This window comes from Ambystoma mexicanum, chromosome 4q (genome assembly GCF_040938575.1).
Source record: "Ambystoma mexicanum isolate Mex_15411 chromosome 4q, UKY_AmexF1_1, whole genome shotgun sequence".
Lineage (NCBI taxonomy): Eukaryota > Metazoa > Chordata > Amphibia > Caudata > Ambystomatidae > Ambystoma > Ambystoma mexicanum.
The window spans coordinates 48,542,007-48,561,433 of NC_090928.1; the positions used below are offsets into that span (position 1 = coordinate 48,542,007).

The window sequence follows — 19,427 nt, forward strand, 5'->3', positions numbered from 1 at the left end:
AATGAAGCGGCAGGACCATCTCATAATCAGACCTGAAACAGCGGTGGAGGCAGAGTGAGCAGGCAGCCAGCCCCACTTGAAGACTAGAAAATGTGAGGAGTAATGTTGTTGACCTGTTAAGTGAGCCACTTTGTGTTTTCATGGAGGCGGGGCTTGACCTTCGTACCTTCCGGGGCAGCCAATGGCTAATATGGGGTAGCCCTGTCCGGCAGCCGTGGTCTGTGTGGCCACACCCTGGTGGCACTGTGGGTCGTGGCTGGTTGGACAAGGGGCATATAATAGTTATGGAGCTGAGAGCAATTCCGGCTTGTGGTGGATCGAGGCTGGATGGCGGTGCGAGGGCCCCTTGTGTACTCCACAAATGTTGGTCTTGGGTGGTGGAGAGGGATGGGGGGTCTTCTGAACATGTTGCAGTGGTTGTTTGGCAGGGATGGGAGGAATGTTTGTGTTTCTCAGAGTATCATCTAATAGTTGGTCATGGGTGAGGTGGTGCAGTGGATCCTGGATAGCATTGGTGGGGTCAATTGGTACTAGGGCAGCCTTTCTGAGGAATGAGGTCATTGCTGAATGCCGTCCCCAATGATTACTGGTAGTGGCGGGGGGAGGGAGGGAGGTGAAAAGCTTTAAAATGGTCACCTGGAACATACGGGGCAGCGGTCGCCCTGACAAGGTTTGGAAAATTCTCCTTTACTTGAGGCGCCATGATAGCATTTTCACAGGAGACCCACTTAACTGGTCAGGATGAAAGTAAGTGGGCGGAGCAATGAGGATGTCACTGATACTATTCATCGTACTCCTCCTATGCGAGAGGAGAGGCCCTTCTGATTCACAGCTCCTGGTAAACTACAATGTTTCCCCTCTTGCTTTTCATATTTGCAAATCAATTTATGCATGTCTTCTGAAGCCTATGCTCTCCTTCATTGGCCATCAATTTTAACTGTCTTTATATCCTGTATGGTTTACTCTATTCATCTTACATCTGTCCATCCCTTCTTCATCTTTGCTGGTTTATCATTTTATTTTGATTCAGTTTTCATTGCATTTTGTTCAAGCACATTCTCTCAGGGAGATGCCCCCACGTACCTTCTCTTACAGCACAACTTTTATGTTCTGCCGCTCTTCGTATTCTTATGGTCCTTTGGTCTCCCCTGTGGAGCCATCAAATTCTGTCATTCTCACTGCAGGCATAGAAGGTATGGAATTCCTCTCACAATCCCATTTCCTTACATCCATTACACACTTTATAGAAAGCTTTAAATTTCACATGCCTTTCCAATATGTCTGATGTTCCACAACCTTTTTTAAACAAAACAAGTGTACCTTTTTTCTATAAAGAACTGTGTGAATGAAGTAAATATATTAAATAAATCCCACAGAAATGGAAAACATTTTTATAACATACCAAAAGAAATTCTGCAGACTGTTCTGAAAAAAGTGGTTTCCATATTGGTTTTCTAGAGGCTTTCCATGTTCTAAATTTGACATTCCATTCAAGAGAATAATATGGACTAAAGAGTTTGTATTGTGGTGAAACTTCCACAAAAAGGCTTTTCCTGGAATGTATCATATTTATGTTTTGTTGAAACATCTGGTGAAATGTAAAAAAGGACACCACTTCATGATTTTTTTTTTCAGAATTCAACGAATTCAAAACGTCCATTAATGTTATGGAAATGTTCACTGAAATGTCCCTGATATGTTATGGAATTCATGAAAGAAGGTTTTCCATTACTTGGCAAATTCCTCAAAATGTTACCTGTATTACTAGTGGTTTGTGAATTTCCAAAGAAATGTCCATGGCAATTACAGTAAAGATTTTCTTTTCCCATGCGCATTTTACAATATGCAGACACATCCCCATCTACAATGTTGCAGTAGCTCAAATCATTACTGTAAAAGCATCCTTTTTGTATTACTGATCAGAAATTGTAGGCTAGCACTGTGTGAACTATAAAGCAGAGCAGATTAATGTTAGGATGTGTAAGGGAGCAGAAGTACGAGTCTGACACAGAGGTGGCATATTGGTTGGTATAGACCTTTATTTATAACAGCAACAGTAAAGAAAAGCCTATCTTGCCCTATTACTATGAGGGGTGATCTATCCGCTGCTTTCGATCTTGTGGATAGACTAGATGTACCCCTTCTGCCACAGCATGGTTTCAATCCTTTCTTGGTCCAAGAAGTATGAAAGTTGCAAAGGACACTGCGTACTCCAACAGGACTGTTCTCACTTGTGGGGTACCTCAGGTGTTATGTTTGTCACCCCTGATTTTTAACGTTTATTCAAGAATTCTTTGCAACCTCCTGTCTACCCTGGGGGTGTAATTAGTAAATTAGGCTGATGATACACAGATTGTTTTGAGGTTATCATGCGTACATACCGATGACTCTGTGCACATCAATAACATCTTTGTGGTGATACAAAAATGGATGGCAATGAATTCATTAGCTCTGAGCAACTCAAAGACTGAGCTTCTCATCCTGGGCACCTAACACAATCTTAAAAAGCTTGATTCCAACCATGACAATTTTACCATTGCCTAACATGTTATCCCCGTTTCCAAAACAGTAAACATACTGGGAGTCTTTCTTGACACCCAACTATATTTCAACCGTCAGGTCAGCCATCTCAAATCCACATGCTGTTACCACACCCAACTATTATGGCACATTCGTCCTTTCCTATCCGCCGCTAATCAAGCGGTGATAGCAGCTGCAATCATTAATTGTAAATTGGATTATTTTAACAGTTTATCCAACCGGTGATAGGAACCTCGCAGACCAATATCAAAAACGGCGCTCTACACGCCGTCTGTGGCTTGAAACGTAAAGAACACGTCACTGAAGCCTGAAAGAGCTTACACTGGCTTCCCATCCAACAAAGGTTACAGTTTAAGGGCCTAGTCACAGTTTTCAAATGCCTACATGATGGAGCACTGCCTTACCTGAAAACCAGAAAAACAAAGCAGTCCATTGGATGTACCCTGCATTCTAATGATTCTATTCGTTTGAGTCAACCACACATCTTGAAGCAAATTGGAGGAGCCAGCTTTAACTCCTGGGCTCCCGCCATGTGGAATCCCCTCCCCAAACATCTTGCTGACAGCGACTCAACCACTCTTTTCAAGAAACATCTGAAAACCTTTCTTTTCGATGCTGAACTTGGCTGAATGACGTAAAAACCTTTCCACAGCCCAATTAGCCAATATTTCAACACAATTATTTTAGTCTTCGGCTTGTTTCCTGGTGTCCCTCTCTACCTTGTCTCTACGTTTCTCTTTGTAAGCGACCTGAGGCCTATGGGTTAGTGGCGCTATAGAAAAATGCAGATAGATAGACCCTGCCTCAACAAAAATACTAAGAACCCAGTCAGGATGTCTGTAAAGCAAAATGTCCACCATTCTGTGTGTAAACCTATTTCCATCCTTTACACTTTCAAACTCACTAAAGAAAATTGGATCTCTCATTAATCCAGAAGGAAGCCCCTCTCATTCTGGATGTGGACTACAAGGCACCGTTCTTGTGAAGGAATATTTAGTTACAATGTCCACTGCTTGAATGTTCAAACCAATTTAAAGAAAACCCAGTTCCTTAATCTTCTGGGGGACTTCTCTTCCTCTGGCTGTGAAACAAAAATGTTGTTCTTTAGTTCATCATGAGGCCTGGTTCATTGACCTGCCAGACCTGACCATAGACTTTCCCAAAGGACTTAATGCTGTAATCACCAATAGCGTATCAAGTTTGATTAACTTTAATCCTTTTATACTTTCTCGGGGTCTCCCCAACTTCTTATGGGTTTCAGCATACTGGTTGTAGGCTTCGCACTGATGTGAGTCTCTGACCCCTACATACTTTACATAATGGTCTCAGACCCTGTTCCTATGTGTTGGCGGGATCCCTGTCCCTGCTTTGCCTATTGTCCACTTGGACAGACCTGTTGTACACTCCTGCCAGGTACTGTCCCACATAGGTTTATTCCCAAAGTTTCTATCAATTTGTATAATTCCTTTGTTATCCCTGTTTGCTGTTAGGGATGTGTTTCTTCCAGGATTTACAAAGTTTGTATTGTTAGGCAGAATCCTGTGCAGTGCCCTTAGGGACCACTACACACAATTAAAACTACAGGTGGCAATGTAAGTTTTACCTTTGGTACAAGCCTGTACTACTATGTCAGAGTGGTAGCAGTGGCGGAGCAGCCAGGCTTATCTCAAGAGTATATGAGCAGTAGCAGAGATTACACAAAGGGACCACAATTACTGTGACTCAAGCAAACACTGACTCAAGCTTTCAGGTAGAAAAATATAAGTACATTTATTTTTAAACCATTTGTTATAAACACAACACTTCTATTAAACTTAAACACAAATCACACGTTAAATATATTACAAATAACCAATTCACTTTGTACAGTATGTCTCAAGGTAAGTACCCTGTGTTTGAATGAACCGGTGTTATGAACAAAACACGTTACCGTGAATACGTTTGCGATCACTTTTTGACAGTTCAGTCAACTAAATAAACGCGTATCCGTGACATGAAATGCTACCGGGGCAAAAACACACTTAGCACCTGAGATACCCAGAGGGAGTTGGAGGCAAAAATCACAGGCAATGTTTTGGTTAGGCAGACGGAATCGAGAAACACTGAGACAAGAGTTCAAACGTCAAAGGGCCGGAGCCAGGGTCAAGTGACACCGGGGGCCTGTTGCAGAAGATCACACAGTCAGATAGTTCACGATTCAACGTAGCCAAGAGTACTTCGATATTGTCAATGTTCGGAAGCAAAAGTTATAAGAAGGAGGGAAGACAAGGGCAAGCCTTGGAAATAAAGAAAAGGCGTTCACCCAGTTTCCTCAAGCAGGACACAGTACCTTATTCCAATGGTGCAGCTGGTGCCCTGGCAGTTGTTCCTGTTGGTTTCCCGCAGACCCACGATTCCTGGAGCTTCGTTGTGAAGGAGGACGTCTGAAGGGGGTCTGCACCACACAGGGATGAAGCCGGCAGCAGCGACAGCGAATAAAAGGTGCGCTCCTTAAAAACGGGAGAGGCTCTTCAAATGGCTATCCGGACCACTACAGCTGTGTGCAGCGATTTCGACCAAAGAAGAGGATCCTCTGGCTGTGGAAGATGAGCTGGTTATCCCCACCAGGCTCAAGGGAAGAAGACTCCGGACTGAATCTTCTCTTAGTCGTTGGAGGGTAGATAGCTCAGGACTGCAGCAGGGCTTAACCTGGATAGGATAGTTGCAGCAGCCGTCGTTCTCACTGCTTCTCTTCGGTACCTTGTAGTTCCAGTGGTGACTCTCTGACTTCTAGCCCAAGAGACCTGCCTTTTATGCGCAAAACCCCAATTCACACAGCCTGGCTGTCAATCACCCAGCAGGGGTGTTGTCCAGCCCGGACAACCACTTCAGCCAATCATGGCAAAGTGCGACCTGGGTTTCCTAGGATACCCTGTGCAGGGGGTGACTACACCCCTCCCTCACATTCAGCCCACCTAGACACCCAGGCGCCTGGTGGAGGGCTTCTGAGCAGAAGCCCGCCAAAAGACGGTGAACAAAGAAGGCGAACCTAGTTTGCCGCGCAAAGTAAAACACAAGAAGGACTTTAACAAAAAGAAATGGCGAATAAACCCAACAGGAGCCAAAAGAAAGACTATTTGGTCCAGCGGGTTTATGTTCGAGGCTAATATAATAGCCAAGAACAATACCACGTTTATCTAATATAAGCTTCTGTGTTGCTGCCATGCTCGGCGCTCTGTTTCTCGCAGCTCTACTGCTCCACACTCTCTCTCACGTCTTGGGCTACTTGCGTCCTCATTCTGCTTTGGCAAGTCAGGCTTTTTTTCCTCTGCTAACGGCCAGGTCTACCTCGCTTGGACCATTTGGAAAATCATGTCTTTCGGGGCCTCGGTTTCTAGTTTCCAGATTCGGGTACCCTGCCACGGAACAAGCATCTTGTTGCCTTCTCCTCCAAGGCTGGCTTATGATGCATGTGTTGGTTCCGCTGTGGGCTGTTGCCTTCTTCCTCCGTCTTCTTTTTCTCAGTGGTATTTTTTATTGTGCTTGGTTAAGTCTCACTGTTCCTCGTTCTAGTACTGTTAATGACACTCTCTACTATAATAGAACACAGAGATATGAGGAGGCCCGAGTGGGTTTTAAGGAAAGAGGGGACACCAAAGGAGACCAAAGGATTAAGTGAAAAACCATGTTCTCCCAGGGCCATCATCACAGGTCCCAATAAGGGTCTCTCTGCCCATGAGATCCACCTGATGAGTACTACCCCAAGGGGGACTATCGGGTAGCAGCCTCACCTCCCTGGCCTCATGCAAAAGTGCTTCCCCCCATGGAAGCAGTGACAATACCCTCGGATTTGTCACAGATGTCAGGATTGATTATATCAGCAACCACACCCTTAAAATTGACACTATGCCGCAGAAACTGCAAGACTTAAGCGATAGGAGGGTACTTCAGAACACACACCATTCAAAACCAAGAACATAATTCCTTAGCATAAGGCAGTATGCTAAACATATTGTTTCAATCCAATTATTGCTTCAAGTAAGAGTCACCAGATAAGATTTCCAAGATATCAGTTCTTGGTGATATTGACTATTTAGAACACCTTTAATAGCAATTAGTGATAATTGCCTTTATCTCATGAACAAGGTCTAAATATCAATGTGCAGTACAGTACTGCAGAACACATTTTCATACCCAAGCATTGTTTGTCCACTGGATATAACTTCCATACTGTTCTTCGAATTCCTCCAGAGTTAACGACTGAAGATATTGGTCCACAGATTCACAGAGAGGTCCCAACAACTTGACACTTTCTGCATAGTCCACATTTTGCTCGCCTGTAAAGTACAAAACTGAAGTTAACACAACTGAATAGAATTTATGAAATTAAAAGGACTGTAACACGAAAGCCGGTGACGGAACGGTAGTTCCAACCAACCTATTCATGTATCAAGCAAGGTACAGAATACACTGATCATTAAAATAAGCCCATACCCAGCTATATCCAATTCTGTACTGAATGCTTAGCTGAGTGTGCCTGAAAGAAGAGAATCTTCATATTTTGAAGTATCACACTACTGCCAAAGTCATAGTTCTAGTTAGAGCTTAATCTTTGTGCAATTAGATGCTTTATTCACTGTTGACAGGTACTTGATCTGTTGATGACCATGGAGGTGACAACTAATAGCAGCCTTCCTTTGTGTATGAAAACAAAAGTGAAATTAACAAGGCCCCAATCTGCATGCCCATGCACTGAAGAAAAGTCTTCCTCAAATTCCCTCAGTCTTTTTGGGCTCAGAAACAGGAGCACCCACTCGAGATAAACAAGATGACGAATTGCCCATTTACTTTTATAATATGAAGGCAGTTCTGGATTGAAAACAGTACTAGGTAAACCATACCCACTCATTATCAGGCGCTGAACATATTTAACTTTGGCAGTACTCCTCCTGACAATTGAAGGCTTGTACTGATAATAGAAGCCACTGATCTGATACACTTAATTTCATACAGATTATACCATTATTTGTGACATTAGGCCATGGCTCTCCATCTGACCTACCCACTCTTGAACCGTTTGAGCCGCCTCACTCCATCAGAGGGCCCCATGAAGATTATGGCATCCTCAGTACAGCATCTACGGCACACATACTGCCTTAGCCATATGGCTGTTGTGGCTGTGAATGATCGTACAAAGATGGTTGGCCAGCAACTTCAGCTTCTGGTTTGTGTTTGCATTCACGTTCGTATTTGCGATCATAGGCCGCATGGTCATCTGCAAGTGACCTTCTGTGTCTCACTATGTTGAACATATCCCTAGAGACAGACTTTGATTGTTCTAATTTACAGAAATAAAAAGCGAGGCCTCTCACACAAGTATGGGAGCAAGACTTGTTAAAAATATTGGACATAAAAAAGTTAGTTACACAGGTTTGGGCTAAAATAGAATGTGAACTGAGCTTTACTACACATTTCATTTTAGATTAGGATCTTGAGTTCATTAATTAAGATGTAAGATGCAGTACAGTAATTAGCCAAGTTAATAAAGTATAATGAACAAATATGTTAAGACTGTAGAATTTTAAAATCAGTGTTTCGTATTTGACGCACCCAACAATGATGTTTTTATTAATATTATGTAAGAACGAAAGGTTTAGTGACAAGGTTATAAGAATGCATAATGTACCATTGTAATATAGTAGATAACGTGTACAATTCTATAATCCTATTGAGGTTATTTAATTTAAATTTTACCTAATGTAATATATCTTACAATATTATCATCATTGTTTGATTATCATCGTTTGTTTGTTTGAATATAAATTATTGAAATGTTGTAATATTATGTAATCTCTTAACAAAAATTTGTAAAGTTTCTTTTAAAACTAAACAAATAAATGAAATAAATAAAATAAGATGTAATACTTGGAATAAGTATACATACACAATAAAGTGAACTACTACACTACATTTGTGAAATTTATATCTGGCATCATTCTAAGGTGGTGTGGCTATTCATACAGTGAGCCATAGACCTTTTTGAAAGTGTAGGTGATAGACCAGCTGAGTGTGTTGCATGTAGTTATATCGCCACACAAACTCAATCTGCTTTGGTATTCAAGGAACTTTTCAAAGTAGCATAACCAGACATTTCTCCATGTGACATTCCACTAGAGCGCTTACAAATTGACAAAAAGGTAATTGTTCAGAGAAGTTCACCTTGCCAGTGGCTATACTTGCCTGTTTACACACAGACCTTAATAGCCAAGTTTTTCTCGTTTCTAACAAACAATTATGGGCCACATTCTTAACTATGATGACATGATTAAAACTGAACATTTTAGGACTATTCATCTTGGGAAATTGATCTGAATCAGGATACTTGCTCCTACAAATTTGATTATGGACAGGAACTCAAAACATGCAGTTTACACAAATATCTCGTTTTCACGATATACCTTCCAATTATTAAGGATGAGTGTGTATTTCTTGTTTTCCCAAAAAGGAGCTTATGCTCCTTACAGATTAATGTATTATGTTTCTATCTTGCACTCTACTGTCTTTAAAGTGAATAACTGGCTCTTCCAGTTTGTTAATGTGTTACTTACCTTTAGGGGGCTATGGGGCACACATTAGTTACAGAAGAAAAAACATGAATTTCCCTTGAACTCCAAACTAAATTGGCACCATATACATGACCCAATGAATCAGGTATTTTGATCCCACTTATGGACCTTGACAAGGTGCTCAATGGATCACAAGACAACATTAACATGTTTTCAAGTTTTTATTATAAAAAAAATAGGTTTTTCAAATACCTGCAATACAGTCTCTCGGTCGGATTCCTATATACGTTCCTTGCAAACCTTTGATGGGGCTGACACCTCCCTAGCCCAGAGTCCCTACTCCCACTGGTCGTGCTGCAGTGCTAATTCTATTAGAGCTAGGGTACCTGTCCTATCTGGTCTATCCCTATACCTATTGAGGGGCGAAAGTTTGTGGCTTTATCTGGCTTGCACCCTCCTGACATGATACCAGCCCTTATGATTAATGTTATGATCTCATCCATAATGACATCATCAACTCAAAGCAATGGGTTAAGACAGATGTAAAATACTACAGAATATGAACATGGGAATATTAAATAATACACACAATTACCATAAGTACAACGCTTTTCATATAACATGACCCACGATTTATTTTGTAAAGTCTGTATTTACCATGCACAGCTACAGCTGGAGAACGAAAAAAGCTATTTGCTTAACTGCAGCAGAAACTGGGTTAAAAAGGCTAAGACATCAGTTTCCGGCCTTAGACCATCCAAGGTCTGCCTGCTAAGAGAAACAGGGGTGGACATATAAATGGTTTCCCGAACAGAGTGCAGCAGGAGCCAGCTTCCTGCTTTAGCCTTCTCAGACCGCAGGCATTCAGTTGACCGTGTTGGGGTGGTCAGGAAAGGTCCCCACGATGAAGAGGGGTTCATGTTGCGCACACCATATTTGTGCCTGGGGGTGCGGTCTAATCAGCGTGATGTTACAAATTCATATGCATCCAGTACAATTACATGTGAATGGGATACGTAACTTTAGCGTTATTTTGTATTCAAGTTGATACATATTAGATTTGCATATACGTACAAAGATAAAATGCTAAAACCGCAAAATGAAATATAAACGCAATTCAGACATTGTGTGCGACGAAGTGTCTAAAAGCGGGAAGCGAGGAATTATTGTAATGCGCATCTGAGGAAACAGGGCCCGTCACAAAGGAGTCATTGCGGAGGAGACACATCAGCTCTTAAACATTCATGCACACAGACATATATGGGGAATTTATAAATCTACATGTGCTGTGCTTTCTTTATTAATTTATTAAAGCTCTGCGGCTAGGAGTTCATTGGCTGAATTCGGAGCATGTGGGAATAACTAGGTTTGAAGGAGTGAGGGGCGAAAGAGAGACAATGATTAACCAAGCAGATGGTGAGCCGTATAACAAGACACAATGTTTATGGCCTGGTAGATCCGCAGCGAGCAGATGCAATCTCTTTTGTACATGGGAATTTGCAGTGGGACCCAGCCATTTGTTTTGACCAGCGATAAACATGAAGTGACACTAGAGGCCAAAGTGAGCAATACTCAATTGTTTTCTCAGGATGTGGTCGAAGGCTGTGCGCGATGAAATGGTAGTCATTTAGATTAGAGTGTTCTGGGATGCCAGAAAGGTTGGGGTGGATGAGATATCGGCAGTTCAAAAGGGAACTTGTGTATTCGGCTTTCCTCATGTCAATTGATGTATCCATGCAAACCATGTGCAATTACATTTAGGGGTAAGAGGTTTCATACCAATTCTGACATGTAATAAACATGTTTGTATATGAATGTTAACCATGTGCTGGTGTCATGACCTACCACGGACAAATCCCAAGAAGGGGTGTGCTATGAATACGATCTGAAGATGGTCGTTAAGATAACTATGACCAATGAGAAGAGGAATTGGAGAAAGATGTGATTTCTTTGTATAGATTTTGTCCAATCACATGTGGGGAGTGGATTGTAATAAAATATATGGGATTGTTTTAACTGTTACAAACAAAAAGTATATAATCTGTCAACATGTGGGGTTCGGCGAGACTTGGGTTAGTTTGACTCAACAGAGTCATCTAGCTCCTCCCCGGACGATTGTACAATAAACTTGCATTACGGACAATTGTGCACTCGTTTCTCAAGTGGTGGGCCTGCTTGGGTTGAGGTGATTAGGGGCCCATCCGTACAACCGTGTGATTTAATACATTTCTAACTGCCTTTTGTTAGCTACAGTACACTAAAGGGGAAGTTGGGAAATTCAAGGTACAGTAAATATCCTAAACTGAAGATCTAAAATGCTAACTTTCTTAGTGTAACAGACCTTCCCAGACCCCAGGCAGCAAGACATAATTGTCTGATGTTACAAAGATCCAAACTCTGATACAGAAGGGAACATGTGACCTAATCACTTCTAAGAACGTACATTTAGATGCTTCCTTTTTTGTCAGATAATTTAATATATGGGCCAGGCCATAACAGAAGAAAATAGATGCACGAGGCCAGCAGTGCTGTTCGCCCGATGCGAGCTGCATTAGAGAAGCAAGGGCTGGGGCGAGTCCATACAGGAGCTTGTGGGAGAGAGGAAGCAGAAAGAAGCACAAGGATGCAGACCAGGTTTGATAGCAGAGGAAGCTTTTTATAGTGTGAACTGTTTTTCTTTCCAACGTGAGTAATAATGGGCCTTGTCTCGTGTATAGACGAGGTGTGCCATACTGCAAAAATGTTTTTCATGCATTTAAACTAAAATTACTTCTTCATTGTTTCTTACTCAAGATGTTCATCGCTCGTGTGATTGTATTATTTTTCAGAGTGGTGGCCTGATATGTTATATTTGCTATTTGTGGCTTGCCTAATACATGCACATGCTTTTAGAAATAATGGGTTACTTTAAACCACATTAAATATAACTTGCACGTCATTTTTCATTTGTGCAACGAATCGGAACTGTCATCTCCAAATGGTTTTCGGACCATAATTCCCTGACTGTGTTCGACCGTGCCAAAGGCACAATAAACTAGGCATAGGATGCAAGCACTGGCATCAGGATTTGTGCGTTATAGGCATGAATTACTGATGACCAGAAGCCATCCATCACAGCCTCTCTTGTCAGAAGGTGGAGATGAAGGACTCTTGTTTGCTCCTAACTGGAAATCAAGACACTCAAGGTCATACTAGGGGGCTTAGGGGGTAGCCTGTTTGTCCTGGATCCCTTGTCCTCCCGATGGCGATCTTGGTCTCTCTCTCTTCACTGTATCCTCTGGTCTTACTGCTCTCTCTTCCTATTCCCGTCTCAGCCCACCCTAACCGATTTCTCTTGGCCTTCCCCCTTCTCAATACACAGTTTCCTCATTTTATGCCTCTCCACCCCTCAACTCCTTTTTTATCCTATCCACTTACCTCCAATCTCAGTCTTCTCAAAGCTACCCTGCCCTTTTCTCCACTTCCCTCTCCTACTTCACACTTACCTCTCCTCTCTCCCCTACTGTTAACCTAGCCTCCTACTCCTTCAACATTACTGCCAACCTCTCCCACTTACACTCAATTGGAACCGCTTTCTCACCCCAACACATTACCTCCTTCTCTCTATAACCACTCCAAAGTCTACTCCACGTTTTACTCCAGCTAATATGCCCTTCTCTTTGGTCTGTTGGTCCTTCTGTACCTTCCCGCAGACTCCTCACTTGTACCTCTAACTCTCAACTGACTGATGGCTTTTCCTAGCCCATCCCTTTCTGCCTAGAAGCCTCCTCCTACGCTCATTGGCTACTCGAGTCAGCTGATTACCTTGGCCAATCTCCATCTAAGCTATCCCCTTGAGAGCCAGGACTTCCCTGGGATGTGTCTTCAAAAGGACCTCTATCCATGCCCTCTTTTAAGCATCTTTGTATGAGGTTCATGTGGTGACTGAGGAATTTGGTTTGTTGTTCCCCTGCTGGATCTAGTTAGTCTTTACCTACACAGATTTGGGGATGGTTTACCCATCCCTGAATGCTGGGGCCCGCATTGCTGGTTACAGCTCCTCTGCTGCTGCCTCCCGTTAGCCAGTGTGATATTTGTGGGTATGTGTTTGGTCCCCAATTCAGTAACTGAAAGGGAAAAGTCTAGTCCACTCTAATTTTGGCAACCAGTCCGTTCCTCCTGTTCCAGGCCGGGTCTCATCTGTTCAGCTCAAGTGCATTGTGGAACTTGTAGTCCAAATTCTTTATTTTGTACTGCTCAGGATCCACAAACCATTCCAGGTTTCCGAGGGGTCTTGTGCTTTCCAGTAGCTGCATTTTTGTGAGAACCATCTGAAAAAATGAAAGAGAGATCTGACCAGAGCACAGGTGGATAGGAATTGGCTCAGAAACAGAGGCACCAATGCACTCGCTTGGCTCAACATATAAAGGGAAGCAGGGCAAGGGGCCTCCTCAAATCTCAGACACCATCTCTAGGATGCATGGACCCCCTTTAATGGGGTCAGACCCGTGAACCTGTAACAGGATATGAAGCTATTGTGAATGACTGTTCTATTTAATTAAAAGTGACATGCAAAGAAAATGAAAACTTCAAACATTTAATGAAAAATGAAATATCCTAATCATGTTAAATCTTTGAGTTTTTGTGTTTATTTTTAGTAAGTTAAATCCATCTTCAGGGAGAATGTCTAGAAGACATTGCTCCTCCCAGAATTGGTGATGGTGAAGTGGAATGACCAGATGTCCCATTATGCAGACAATGAAAGTGCATGAAGAAAAAAGGATACATTAAAAGGTCTTGCCATGTCTAATTTAAGTAATTTGCCTTCTATTAAGTTTTACGACAGGCATTCTCATTATCTTATTGAATTATCTTTTGCGTTTAATGACAATGGAGTTTCCAAGTCCCAAAGAATAATGTGCTATTCTTAAAAGCTTATTGACCAGTAAAATTAATAGAACATGAAATTATTTAAATACCCTGGAGGAAGCATTGACGTAGATGTATATGTCTGCTATTGGAGAGCACCCTAGGGGCGGGGGGGGGGGGGGAAATCAGAGGGTGCACAGTGGAGGAAGAGGGACAGAACTGCAAGTGCACGACAGAACTCACCAGGTGGCCAAGCAGCCAAACAGAGCAGAACAATCAGCACAAAAAACGAGGGGTAGCAGCAGAGCTAGAGGTACAAGAATTGATGTTCAGACATGCATGAGGACTTTGAAAGCACAGAAATTTACCACAGAAAAATACCCAAATTTAGAAATCATTTAGCACAAAAAAAAACGCAAAATGTAAACATCATTTAGCATAGAAAAAGGCCAAGAATCAGAGAGAGCAAAACACTGAACACAGTGAACTGAAGGGGAACAAGAGTTAGGAGACACAGTGAGATCTCTGAGGTTTAGAATGTATAGTAGACGGAAGACATCTGAGGGGGTACAGTCCAGAAAGTGTCAGTGTGGACAGGAGGGAGGAAGGAAAAGTGGCACTTAGTGCCGGCTTGCTGGTCCAGACAGAAACACAAACGTGACATGGAAGGCGAACAGGAGGAAAACGCTCACCTAATTTCAAATTAAGTCAAAGCACCATGCATTGCAGCGGTAGAAGAGCAAGCAAGGGAACACCGCAGTATGCAGCCCGGCGATCACGGCTGTCTAGGCCGGACAGGCCTGAAAGGTGCCTTGGTGTGGGCCTTGGTGCTGGGGGCCGGCTCAAGCCTGCTGGCTCCCCGATAGGTTAAAAAAAGCATGGTGGGCGAAGTGAGGCGAGCTCCCCAGACTAAAGGTGCCAAGATGGAGGTAGACATTTTTAGATGTAGAAGCCAGCACAAAACTTTCCAAAAAGCCTGTAGGTTTACCTTGCTAGGCACAGGCGGCGGCTTCCCTTTGTTGCATCCAGCGGCTCCTTCTCAGCTTCTTCCTTTGCTAGTTTACGTGATTCTACCACACTTCTGCTTTGCTCATTTTCGGTACGTCGATCTTTGGCGAAGCAAGCAGGGACTCCAGAACTCTGCCCGTTTTGTCCCGATCAGCAACTGCAGGCTCAGCTCCTACTGGTGCGGTTAAGGACCTCCACTCGCAGTGCCTCAGAGGAGGGACTGACAGCAATGTTCGTCTCTCTTCCACCTTTAAGCTACCTGTGTGAGAAACCTGAAGGTGTCTTCCTGGCTAGTCCCTGGGGATCTGTCATCCAGATGGCCAGGACACGCCCATCGTTATTGGATCTAGTTTCTGGGTGTGGACTAGTGAGGGATGATCACCTGGATGAGCGGTCCTTGGGGAGTAGGAATGGGACACCGACAGGTGAGACGTGGTTTCGTCTTTCTTTCAACACCCTTTCCCCATCCCACCACATAGGATATTCCAAAACACTGCCCTCTCCCGCCCCTCCTTTCCAATACAAAAATGTTTGCACAACACGGAAGACATCGGACTAACACCAGAGCCGTTTACCAGACATGTCCCGAATACAGGGGTCAGGCAGAGTCAGGCTATTGACCTAAATCACTCACACCCAACAGCCCTTTCCCTTACCCACAGGGAAATAAGGTGGAGCACAAGAGCACATGACGAGCGAGGCAGACAGCACGACGAGACAGCTATCCAAACCCGGCAGTTCAAAAGGAGGAGAAAAGCAGCAAATATCGAGAAGCTTACAAGGAGAGGTGCAACCTTGACCTTTTCGACTCTGACCTGCAAAACCTGTACAGAGGGAATCGTAAGGCAGTGGGCAATAGCCCAAGTGTTTTGCAACAGATGTCAACGGTACACAGAGCGGGGCTACACTGATAACCCGGAGCGAGGTAAACTTCTGAAAGCGTGGTACCGGCTTGCTGGATTCCAGATCCAAGGAAAGTCAAGCAGTTCATCAAAGTCAGTGAGTCGAAGGGAGAACCGATAAGAACCAGGCTGTGTTGAATGAAAGTCGCAAATTGGCAGATGAAGAAGAGTTAAAAAAAACTGTATAGGTGTTAAGGGAAGACCAGCTGCGGAGGGAACCAGCACCATATGGGTGCTGACTGGTCGATCCCATGTCGATTAAGACAACAGATACCAGAAGGCCGTAGGAGAGCCGCCAAGATAGGTCAAAGTGGGCATGCAGGAGGTCGAGCAAAATCCCCAAACAATCGAAAGTCTTTGACCGACAAATTATTGAGAAAGCTAAGGGAAGTGAATCCTGCATGGTGACCATTAATACATGAACTGTGTTCCGTAAAGATTGGCAAGAGTGAACCCGGTAGAGGGATGCTGATGAGAGGGGGTGAAGTCTGAAGTCCTGAGAAACAGAGTGTTGACAAGAGTGAACCCGGGATAGGAACGTCCACGAGAATTGTTTGAAAAGACATTAAGACTGCTGAAAGTCAAAATGTGAACTGTCTTTGTACAAAGCCATAGTGAACTCGGAAGAGGGAGGCTGAGCAGAGAGAAATATTCGAAAGGGGTCTGCGCCCGGAAGAGGGGGAACCAGGGGTGATGAATCACCACCTCAATTACAAAGAAGCAAGAAGTATTGCAAGACAAGGAGAAGGGAAGTGTCCCTCTTGTCATTTGGGATCGGAGCCCGGCCGAGGGAGATCCAGGGGTGGACAGTTCAATGAGAAGGCAACTGTCTTACAAGTTTGTTGAATACGATAGTGTGAAGGGTCTGCGCCCGGAAGAAGGGGACACAGGGGTGAAGCCGTCACCCAAAATCTACATGAATCAGAACTTTGTGTTTGTTGGTTGAATACATCAGGCCTCGAAGGAAAGAGACTTTTATGGAAAAGAGACTTTTACCATCGAAGAACCTGATAGGTGGAATGGAACTGTCAGCTTGTGCTGAGAAGGCTCGAGCGCGTGCTGTGCTCCAAAGTCCCACCTTATCCCATGCTAAAAACATGGGGAAGGGAGACCCCAAGGCAATCACATCCCGACTTATTATTTGAACACCGTTTCCTTTATTTTGATAGCCTATCCCACAATTTTTCTGTAATTAGTTGTAAGGAATGGTTTTTCTTAGTATAGGCACTTTTATTTTGGAACAACGTCACTAGGACTGCCTTAGTTTTCATTTGATGGTTGACGCTTGCTCCCATTTTAGATTCAGGTTAGGCATTTTTCCATCCTGCATTTAAGGTTCAATAAACACCCTTGAACTGTGATCACTTGTATCTGTCTTTACTGTTGCCACCATGGGTTCCCTACACTCGAGACTGGATAAGTACAACGTTCACTCTGGTTTCCCCGAGAGGTTGTTTAGGGCTCTGTGTATCTTCTTCGTCTTAGTACTTTGAGAGAATGACTCAGTGGAGTTGGTCCTGATCTTCCTCATCTCAGTACTTTGAGGGGACAGCTTAGTGGAGTCAGCCCTAATGTTCCTTGTCCCAGTAGTAATACCTCTGCTATAACAGAAATACAAAGGAGTGTCAGACTGCGCTTGTGGGCATAGAGTGCATCCCAGCTAAGTGACTCATCTCAGGATGTTATGCACCCCTAGTCTGAAAATGCCACCTTTAACTTTACCCACTGTTCTGAGGCTGAAATCCTCAAGATTTTTCTCGACCGTAAAACCCACATCCTGACTGGGAGACAGCTGCCCGGTAAACATCCTAAAAGACTCCTTAGAGCGTCTCGTCCACTGGATAACTAGACTCATCAATCTCTCCTTCAGCAAAGGGACGGTTCCATCATCTCTTAAAGAAGCCCGGATTACGCCTTTGCCTAAGAAGAGTAGTCTCGATCCAGCACTGGCAAAAAACTATCAACCCATTTCATGATGTATTGTGACTTACAAATGGCCAATAAATAAAATAGATGTGCCATTTCTCTTTAAAATCATGAATAAAGTAGCCTATTGACAGCTGGAGGATCATATTGAAGAACATGATATCCTTGTAGCTCACCAGTCAGGCTTCAAAGCACAGCAAAGGACGGAAGACGTCATGCTGTACCTTAAATCCACCTTGGCCAGCATAGTGGATCAGGTTCATCCTGCCCTGCTGATGCTGTTGGATCCTTCTGCAGCCTTTAAGTTGGCTTATCACTGTTTGTTGGTCACCAGATTAAGGGGTCAGGCCCAGTGTTCAGATCTAACAACGAAAAAGGCCACACTGTTGTGGCTGTGGTTGTGCCCGTGGGCTAACGTACCAGTAGGAGGGCAAGAGAAACTAATATTAACACAAGGTACTAGTACGTATGTAGGTTGGCCTATAGGACGGTGTGAATGAATTAAGGTCCTACCCCTGGTCCAAACCTAAGTACCCCTTTGGGGTAATAACATCTACATATAATTAGTATCCATCATAATACAACACATCAAGGATAGTCATGCAAATTATTGTAAGTTAAAGACAAAACTTTATGTGCAAACATCCGTACAAATACAATCAATAAAACATTTACAAGGTTACATACATATAAAAAAAAACAATCCTTCTTAGTATGAATCAGAATGCAAAATTGCTAAACAGAAATCATGAATGTTAGATAAAAAAGAAAGAAGGAAAAATGGAAAAATCAATAAGACATAAACCAAAATAAGGAAATATTTCTCCCAATGTAGAAACATCAACACTGGAAAAAGGTAACAAATACTTTTTTCAACATTATATGATCATAGTAAGTATCAGTAACACCCCAGTGGGAATATTTGTTCATACACCAATGGGGTGGGGTCTGCCAACGCATGAGGGGGAAGAAAGGGAAGTAAGAAAAATGCTGATACTCCCAAACAACGAATAAGGCTGATTCAATAGACAGTGATCTACGAAAACCAACTGGGATACTGAACAAGTGTTACTGTAGATCCTGGCTAACTGAAAAAACAACAAAACATAAATTGTTGTAAACAAGAGGTCCAATATGGGTCAGATGTTATTCTGAGGGACCTTCAATCCCCTCTAGGCAATATTGCGTTTCGGCGGTACCAGCTCCGCCTTCATCAGGGCAGAAATAGCAAGACCCTTGAGCGTGATCCTATGCTACGCTCAACGAAAGAGGTGAGCCCATTGTTGCTTGTTGGACACTGGCTGAATCCTGTATGGTGACAATCGAGTCGGCAGTTGCCTCCCAAGGGAGATTATATCACCAGATGTATATGAGGTCTGTAGAAAAAAGCCAACCTCCAGTAGTCTACAGATGAAGGAGTCTTCTATGTTCACCTTCTGCGACGTCCGCACTGCACTGCCCATGTATTACGACCCTTCATATTTGGGTATGCTAAGTCTCACTAGAAACTGGGCACAAAAACTAGGAACCAGAGTGTTCAGATCTAGCAGCCCAATGGATTTCTACTTTTTTCGGCCCACACACAGTTAGAATGGCAGTTGGTGAGGCAAGCTCACAACCCACCACACAAACATGCGGTATATCACAGATGTCATGT

General features: G+C 43.2%; 1 protein-coding gene across 6 annotated transcripts in view; it reads right to left on the reverse strand.

Moving 5' to 3' along the window:
* Positions 1-19,427, reverse strand: part of ERMARD (ER membrane associated RNA degradation) — a 1,617,289-nt gene that overhangs the window by 1,258,346 nt on the left and 339,516 nt on the right. For all 6 annotated transcript variants that reach the window (XM_069607434.1, XM_069607436.1, XM_069607435.1 and 3 more), the window contains one exon: positions 6,715-6,857. In XM_069607434.1, the coding sequence (XP_069463535.1) occupies positions 6,715-6,857 (143 nt within the window). The remainder of the gene's footprint in view (positions 1-6,714; positions 6,858-19,427) is intronic.